This window comes from Squalius cephalus, assembly GCF_949319135.1.
Source record: "Squalius cephalus genome assembly, chromosome: 10".
Lineage (NCBI taxonomy): Eukaryota > Metazoa > Chordata > Actinopteri > Cypriniformes > Leuciscidae > Squalius > Squalius cephalus.
The window spans coordinates 268,910-277,500 of NC_137131.1; the positions used below are offsets into that span (position 1 = coordinate 268,910).

The following is an 8,591-nucleotide window of genomic DNA, read 5'->3' on the forward strand; positions in this document are numbered from 1 at the left end:
GTGGTGTGTGTGTCGCTCACCTGCTGATACTGAGGCTGTGCTAAACGCTAGGCTAGTGGTGTGCGTGTCGCTCACCTGCTGATACTGAGGCTGTGCTAAACGCTAGGCCAGTGGTGTGTGTCGCTCACCTGCTGATACTGAGGCTGTGCTAAACGCTAGGCTAGTGGTGCGTGTCGCTCACCTGCTGATACTGAGGCTGTGCTAAACGCTAGGCTAGTGGTGTGTGTGTCGCTCACCTGCTGATACGGTGCTAAACGCTAGGCTAGTGGTGCGTGTCGCTCACCTGCTGATACTGAGGCTGTGCTAAACGCTAGGCTAGTGGTGTGTGTGTGTCGCTCACCTGCTGATACTGAGGCTGTGCTAAACGCTAGGCTAGTGGTGTGTGTCGCTCACCTGCTGATACTGAGGCTGTGCTAAACGCTAGGCTAGTGGTGTGTGTGTGTCGCTCACCTGCTGATACTGAGGCTGTGCTAAACGCTAGGCTAGTGGTGTGTGTCGCTCACCTGCTGATACTGAGGCTGTGCTAAACGCTAGGCTAGTGGTGTGTGTGTGTCGCTCACCTGCTGATACTGAGGCTGTGCTAAACGCTAGGCTAGTGGTGTGTGTGTCGCTCACCTGCTGATACTGAGGCTGTGCTAAACGCTAGGCTAGTGGTGTGTGTGTGTCGCTCACCTGCTGATACTGAGGCTGTGCTAAACGCTAGGCTAGTGGTGTGTGTGTGTGTCGCTCACCTGCTGATACTGAGGCTGTGCTAAACGCTAGGCTAGTGGTGTGTGTGTGTGCCGTTCACCTGCTGATACTGAGGCTGTGCTAAACGCTAGGCTAGTGGTGCGTGTCGCTCACCTGCTGATACTGAGGCTGTGTTAAACGCTAGGCTAGTGGTGTGTGTGTCGCTCACCTGCTGATACTGAGGCTGTGCTAAACGCTAGGCTAGTGGTGTGTGTGTCGCTCACCTGCTGATACGGTGCTAAACGCTAGGCTAGTGGTGTGTGTCGCTCACCTGCTGATACTGAGGCTGTGCTAAACGCTAGGCTAGTGGTGCGTGTGTCGCTCACCTGCTGATACTGAGGCTGTGCTAAACGCTAGGCTAGTGGTGTGTGTGTCGCTCACCTGCTGATACTGAGGCTGTGCTAAACGCTAGGCTAGTGGTGTGTGTGTCGCTCACCTGCTGATACTGAGGCTGTGCTAAACGCTAGGCTAGTGGTGTGTGTGTCGCTCACCTGCTGATACGGTGCTAAACGCTAGGCTAGTGGTGCGTGTCGCTCACCTGCTGATACTGAGGCTGTGCTAAACGCTAGGCTAGTGGTGTGTGTGTGTGTGTGTCGCTCACCTGCTGATACTGAGGCTGTGCTAAACGCTAGGCTAGTGGTGTGTGTCGCTCACCTGCTGATACTGAGGCTGTGCTAAACGCTAGGCTAGTGGTGTGTGTCGCTCACCTGCTGATACTGAGGCTGTACTAAACGCTAGGCTAGTGGTGTGTGTGTGTCGCTCACCTGCTGATACTGAGGCTGTGCTAAACGCTAGGCTAGTGGTGTGTGTGTGTCGCTCACCTGCTGATACTGAGGCTGTGCTAAACGCTAGGCTAGTGGTGTGCGTGTCGCTCACCTGCTGATACTGAGGCTGTGCTAAACGCTAGGCTAGTGGTGTGTGTGTCGCTCACCTGCTGATACTGAGGCTGTGCTAAACGCTAGGCTAGTGGTGCGTGTCGCTCACCTGGTGATACTGAGGCTGTGCTAAACGCTAGGCTAGTGGTGTGCGTGTCGCTCACCTGCTGATACTGAGGCTGTGCTAAACGCTAGGCTAGTGGTGTGTGTGTCGCTCACCTGCTGATACTGAGGCTGTGCTAAACGCTAGGCTAGTGGTGTGCGTGTCGCTCACCTGCTGATACTGAGGCTGTGCTAAACGCTAGGCCAGTGGTGTGTGTCGCTCACCTGCTGATACTGAGGCTGTGCTAAACGCTAGGCTAGTGGTGTGTGTGTCGCTCACCTGCTGATACGGTGCTAAACGCTAGGCTAGTGGTGCGTGTCGCTCACCTGCTGATACTGAGGCTGTGCTAAACGCTAGGCTAGTGGTGTGTGTGTGTCGCTCACCTGCTGATACTGAGGCTGTGCTAAACGCTAGGCTAGTGGTGTGTGTCGCTCACCTGCTGATACTGAGGCTGTGCTAAACGCTAGGCTAGTGGTGTGTGTGTGTCGCTCACCTGCTGATACTGAGGCTGTGCTAAACGCTAGGCTAGTGGTGTGTGTCGCTCACCTGCTGATACTGAGGCTGTGCTAAACGCTAGGCTAGTGGTGTGTGTCGCTCACCTGCTGATACTGAGGCTGTGCTAAACGCTAGGCTAGTGGTGTGTGCGTGTCGCTCACCTGCTGATACTGAGGCTGTGCTAAACGCTAGGCTAGTGGTGTGTGTGTCGCTCACCTGCTGATACTGAGGCTGTGCTAAACGCTAGGCTAGTGGTGTGTGTGTGTCGCTCACCTGCTGATACTGAGGCTGTGCTAAACGCTAGGCTAGTGGTGTGTGTGTCGCTCACCTGCTGATACTGAGGCTGTGCTAAACGCTAGGCTAGTGGTGTGTGTGTGTCGCTCACCTGCTGATACTGAGGCTGTGCTAAACGCTAGGCTAGTGGTGTGTGTGTCGCTCACCTGCTGATACTGAGGCTGTGCTAAACGCTAGGCTAGTGGTGTGTGTGTCGCTCACCTGCTGATACTGAGGCTGTGCTAAACGCTAGGCTAGTGGTGTGTGTGTCGCTCACCTGCTGATACTGAGGCTGTGCTAAACGCTAGGCTAGTGGTGTGTGTGTGTCGCTCACCTGCTGATACTGAGGCTGTGCTAAACGCTAGGCTAGTGGTGTGTGTCGCTCACCTGCTGATACTGAGGCTGTGCTAAACGCTAGGCTAGTGGTGTGTGTTGCTCACCTGCTGATACTGAGGCTGTGCTAAACGCTAGGCTAGTGGTGTGTGTGTGTCGCTCACCTGCTGATACTGAGGCTGTGCTAAACGCTAGGCTAGTGGTGTGTGTGTGTCGCTCACCTGCTGATACTGAGGCTGTGCTAAACGCTAGGCTAGTGGTGTGTGTGTGTGCCGTTCACCTGCTGATACTGAGGCTGTGCTAAACGCTAGGCTAGTGGTGTGTGTGTCGCTCACCTGGTGATACTGAGGCTGTGCTAAACGCTAGGCTAGTGGTGTGTGTGTCGCTCACCTGCTGATACTGAGGCTGTGCTAAACGCTAGGCTAGTGGTGTGTGTGTGTCGCTCACCTGCTGATACTGAGGCTGTGCTAAACGCTAGGCTAGTGGTGTGTGTCGCTCACCTGCTGATACTGAGGCTGTGCTAAACGCTAGGCTAGTGGTGTGTGTTGCTCACCTGCTGATACTGAGGCTGTGCTAAACGCTAGGCTAGTGGTGTGTGTGTCGCTCACCTGCTGATACTGAGGCTGTGCTAAACGCTAGGCTAGTGGTGTGTGTGTCGCTCACCTGCTGATACTGAGGCTGTGCTAAACGCTAGGCTAGTGGTGTGTGTGTCGCTCACCTGCTGATACTGAGGCTGTGCTAAACGCTAGGCTAGTGGTGTGTGTGTGTCGCTCACCTGCTGATACTGAGGCTGTGCTAAACGCTAGGCTAGTGGTGTGTGTCGCTCACCTGCTGATACTGAGGCTGTGCTAAACGCTAGGCTAGTGGTGTGTGTTGCTCACCTGCTGATACTGAGGCTGTGCTAAACGCTAGGCTAGTGGTGTGTGTGTGTCGCTCACCTGCTGATACTGAGGCTGTGCTAAACGCTAGGCTAGTGGTGTGTGTGTCGCTCACCTGCTGATACTGAGGCTGTGCTAAACGCTAGGCTAGTGGTGCGTGTCGCTCACCTGGTGATACTGAGGCTGTGCTAAACGCTAGGCTAGTGGTGTGTGTGTCGCTCACCTGCTGATACTGAGGCTGTGCTAAACGCTAGGCTAGTGGTGTGTGTGTCGCTCACCTGCTGATACTGAGGCTGTGCTAAACGCTAGGCTAGTGGTGTGTGTGTGTCGCTCACCTGCTGATACTGAGGCTGTGCTAAACGCTAGGCTAGTGGTGTGTGTCGCTCACCTGCTGATACTGAGGCTGTGCTAAACGCTAGGCTAGTGGTGTGTGTTGCTCACCTGCTGATACTGAGGCTGTGCTAAACGCTAGGCTAGTGGTGTGTGTGTGTCGCTCACCTGCTGATACTGAGGCTGTGCTAAACGCTAGGCTAGTGGTGTGTGTGTGTGCCGTTCACCTGCTGATACTGAGGCTGTGCTAAACGCTAGGCTAGTGGTGTGTGTGTCGCTCACCTGCTGATACTGAGGCTGTGCTAAACGCTAGGCTAGTGGTGCGTGTCGCTCACCTGGTGATACTGAGGCTGTGCTAAACGCTAGGCTAGTGGTGTGCGTGTCGCTCACCTGCTGATACTGAGGCTGTGCTAAACGCTAGGCTAGTGGTGTGTGTGTCGCTCACCTGCTGATACTGAGGCTGTGCTAAACGCTAGGCTAGTGGTGTGCGTGTCGCTCACCTGCTGATACTGAGGCTGTGCTAAACGCTAGGCCAGTGGTGTGTGTCGCTCACCTGCTGATACTGAGGCTGTGCTAAACGCTAGGCTAGTGGTGCGTGTGTCGCTCACCTGCTGATACTGAGGCTGTGCTAAACGCTAGGCTAGTGGTGCGTGTCGCTCACCTGGTGATACTGAGGCTGTGCTAAACGCTAGGCTAGTGGTGTGTGTGTCGCTCACCTGCTGATACGGTGCTAAACGCTAGGCTAGTGGTGCGTGTCGCTCACCTGCTGATACTGAGGCTGTGCTAAACGCTAGGCTAGTGGTGTGTGTGTGTCGCTCACCTGCTGATACTGAGGCTGTGCTAAACGCTAGGCTAGTGGTGTGTGTCGCTCACCTGCTGATACTGAGGCTGTGCTAAACGCTAGGCCAGTGGTGTGTGTCGCTCACCTGCTGATACTGAGGCTGTGCTAAACGCTAGGCTAGTGGTGTGTGTGTCGCTCACCTGCTGATACGGTGCTAAACGCTAGGCTAGTGGTGCGTGTCGCTCACCTGCTGATACTGAGGCTGTGCTAAACGCTAGGCTAGTGGTGTGTGTGTGTCGCTCACCTGCTGATACTGAGGCTGTGCTAAACGCTAGGCTAGTGGTGTGTGTCGCTCACCTGCTGATACTGAGGCTGTGCTAAACGCTAGGCTAGTGGTGTGTGTGTGTCGCTCACCTGCTGATACTGAGGCTGTGCTAAACGCTAGGCTAGTGGTGTGTGTCGCTCACCTGCTGATACTGAGGCTGTGCTAAACGCTAGGCTAGTGGTGTGTGTCGCTCACCTGCTGATACTGAGGCTGTGCTAAACGCTAGGCTAGTGGTGTGTGTGTGTCGCTCACCTGCTGATACTGAGGCTGTGCTAAACGCTAGGCTAGTGGTGTGTGTGTCGCTCACCTGCTGATACTGAGGCTGTGCTAAACGCTAGGCTAGTGGTGTGTGTGTGTCGCTCACCTGCTGATACTGAGGCTGTGCTAAACGCTAGGCTAGTGGTGTGTGTCGCTCACCTGCTGATACTGAGGCTGTGCTAAACGCTAGGCTAGTGGTGTGTGTGTGTCGCTCACCTGCTGATACTGAGGCTGTGCTAAACGCTAGGCTAGTGGTGTGTGTCGCTCACCTGCTGATACTGAGGCTGTGCTAAACGCTAGGCTAGTGGTGTGTGTGTGTCGCTCACCTGCTGATACTGAGGCTGTGCTAAACGCTAGGCTAGTGGTGTGTGTGTCGCTCACCTGCTGATACTGAGGCTGTGCTAAACGCTAGGCTAGTGGTGTGTGTGTGTCGCTCACCTGCTGATACTGAGGCTGTGCTAAACGCTAGGCTAGTGGTGTGTGTGTCGCTCACCTGCTGATACTGAGGCTGTGCTAAACGCTAGGCTAGTGGTGTGTGTGTCGCTCACCTGCTGATACTGAGGCTGTGCTAAACGCTAGACTAGTGGTGTGTGTCGCTCACCTGCTGATACTGAGGCTGTGCTAAACGCTAGGCTAGTGGTGTGTGTGTGTCGCTCACCTGCTGATACTGAGGCTGTGCTAAACGCTAGGCTAGTGGTGTGTGTGTGTCGCTCACCTGCTGATACTGAGGCTGTGCTAAACGCTAGGCTAGTGGTGTGTGTGTGTCGCTCACCTGCTGATACTGAGGCTGTGCTAAACGCTAGGCTAGTGGTGTGTGTGTGTCGCTCACCTGCTGATACTGAGGCTGTGTCGCTGGAGAGTGAGGATAGAGGGCCGTGTCTTCAGGCGGCGTCGAGTCGTGCTCATCGGGGGCCTCCTGGTCGTCGGGCTCCTGAACACATCAAACAAACGTGTGTGTCGTTTAGCAGAGAGCAGTGCTGACAACACCGCGGGTTAGTGTTCGGCTCCCAGAGAACGCGTCAACCGATGACACGCACAGCCGAACTCAAGGCTGCACGATATTAGAGGACACTGACACTGACATTCCTGCGATATATAACGCGATGTGAAAGATTTTTACCAGATGATTTGAATAACCGTATTCGTAAAGAATGAATTATTCTAGAGTGTTTTGTTTGGTGTGGGGGGGGGGGGGTCAACTACAAACAAAATGTATAAAAAAAAAAATTTTAATTAAAAAGGTGAAATATTACTTTTTGCTTAAACTTAAAATAATATATAGGTGTTCATACTTGGGTCTGATTTTGCAAGAAGCAACTCGAACTGCAGTTTAAATAAAATATTAAACAAAATAAGAAACATCTTTTTAATAATACTATTGCATTGTAAAATAAAAAATATTTTACTACTATTTGCATCTTCATTTCGTCCTTTTTCAAATGGCAAAAACCCTCAAGCTTTTATTTTGACGGGTTGCCGGTCATGAACCACATGACGCGCCTCACTCTGAAAACGCTAGCGCATACGCTTATGCTATTAAATCGTAGCGGTATCTCTGTTGTTCTGATGTATATCGTGCAGCCCTACCTTGGATGAACACTGTGGATAAAAGCGTCAGCAAACTGCATGAATGTAGACATTAACTTTACAATAAAACAGAAACTTCAAACTCTTAATATCCTCCTATAATCTCAGAGTCGCACCGGTTATGCAGAAGTGGCTGAACTCACCCGAGGCGCTAGGTGAGGTTTGAGTGACTGAGCGCTCACCTCTTCAGGACAGAGCTCGCAGGCCTTGGCTAGCGTCATGCGCGCGCTGTGGGAGCGCTCCAGGAAGTAGCCGTTGGACGTCTCGTTGCTCTGCACGGGCGGAGACCAGTTGTTGTACGTGTACTGAGGGTTTCCAGTGTAAGGCCTGCGCTCCAGCTCGTCACCCAGCCACTCCACCGCCCACGTCCACTTCCTCTTCAGGTCCCCGTTACTCTACACACACACACAACACAGGTCCCCGTTACTCTACACACACACACAACACAGGTCCCCGTTACTCTACACACACACACACAACACAGGTCCCCGTTACTCTACACACACACAACACAGGTCCCCGTTACTCTACACACACACACACGACACAGGTCCCCGTTACTCTACACACACACACACAACACAGGTCGCCGTTACTCTACACACACACACACAACACAGGTCCCCGTTACTCTACACACACAACACAGGTCCCCGTTACTCTACACACACACACAACACAGGTCCCCGTTACTCTACACACACACAACACAGGTCCCCGTTACTCTACACACACACACAACACAGGTCCCCGTTACTCTACACACACACACACAACACAGGTCCCCGTTACTCTACACACACACACACAACACAGGTCGCCGTTACTCTACACACACACACACAACACAGGTCCCCGTTACTCTACACACACAACACAGGTCCCCGTTACTCTACACACACACACAACACAGGTCCCCGTTACTCTACACACACACAACACAGGTCCCCGTTACTCTACACACACACACAACACAGGCCCCCGTTACTCTACACACACACACACAACACAGGTCGCCGTTACTCTACACACACACACACAACACAGGTCGCCGTTACTCTACACACACACACACAACACAGGTCCCCGTTACTCTACACACACACACAACACAGGTCCCCGTTACTCTACACACACACACACGACACAGGTCCCCGTTACTCTACACACACACACACAACACAGGTCCCCGTTACTCTACACACACACACACGACACAGGTCCCCGTTACTCTACACACACACACACAACACAGGTCCCCGTTACTCTACACACACACACACGACACAGGTCCCCGTTACTCTACACACACACACACAACACAGGTCCCCGTTACTCTACACACACAACACACACACAACACAGGTCCCCGTTACTCTACACACACACACACACAACACAGGTCCCCGTTACTCTACACACACACACAACACAGGTCCCCGTTACTCTACACACACACACACAACACAGGTCCCCGTTACTCTACACACACACACACAACACAGGTCCCCGTTACTCTACACACACACACAGGTCCCCGTTACTCTACACACACACACACAACACAGGTCCCCGTTACTCTACACACACACACACAACACAGGTCCCCGTTACTCTACACACA

The 8,591-nt window shown here is 53.2% G+C and overlaps 1 protein-coding gene across 9 annotated transcripts in view; it reads right to left on the reverse strand.

Annotated features, from left to right (window-relative positions):
* LOC307165461 (ubiquitin carboxyl-terminal hydrolase 9X-like) overlaps positions 1–8,591 on the reverse strand; it is a 56,718-nt gene that overhangs the window by 3,069 nt on the left and 45,058 nt on the right. For 6 of the 9 annotated variants that reach the window (XM_079883073.1, XM_079883074.1, XM_079883075.1 and 3 more), the window contains exons 44-45: positions 7,111–7,362; positions 6,210–6,311 (exon numbers count right to left, since the gene is read on the reverse strand). In XM_079883073.1, coding sequence (XP_079739199.1) covers positions 6,210–6,311; positions 7,111–7,362 — 354 coding nt within the window. The remainder of the gene's footprint in view (positions 1–6,209; positions 6,312–7,110; positions 7,363–8,591) is intronic. The other 3 variants (XM_079883077.1, XM_079883076.1, XM_079883079.1) reach the window with 1 other exon arrangement.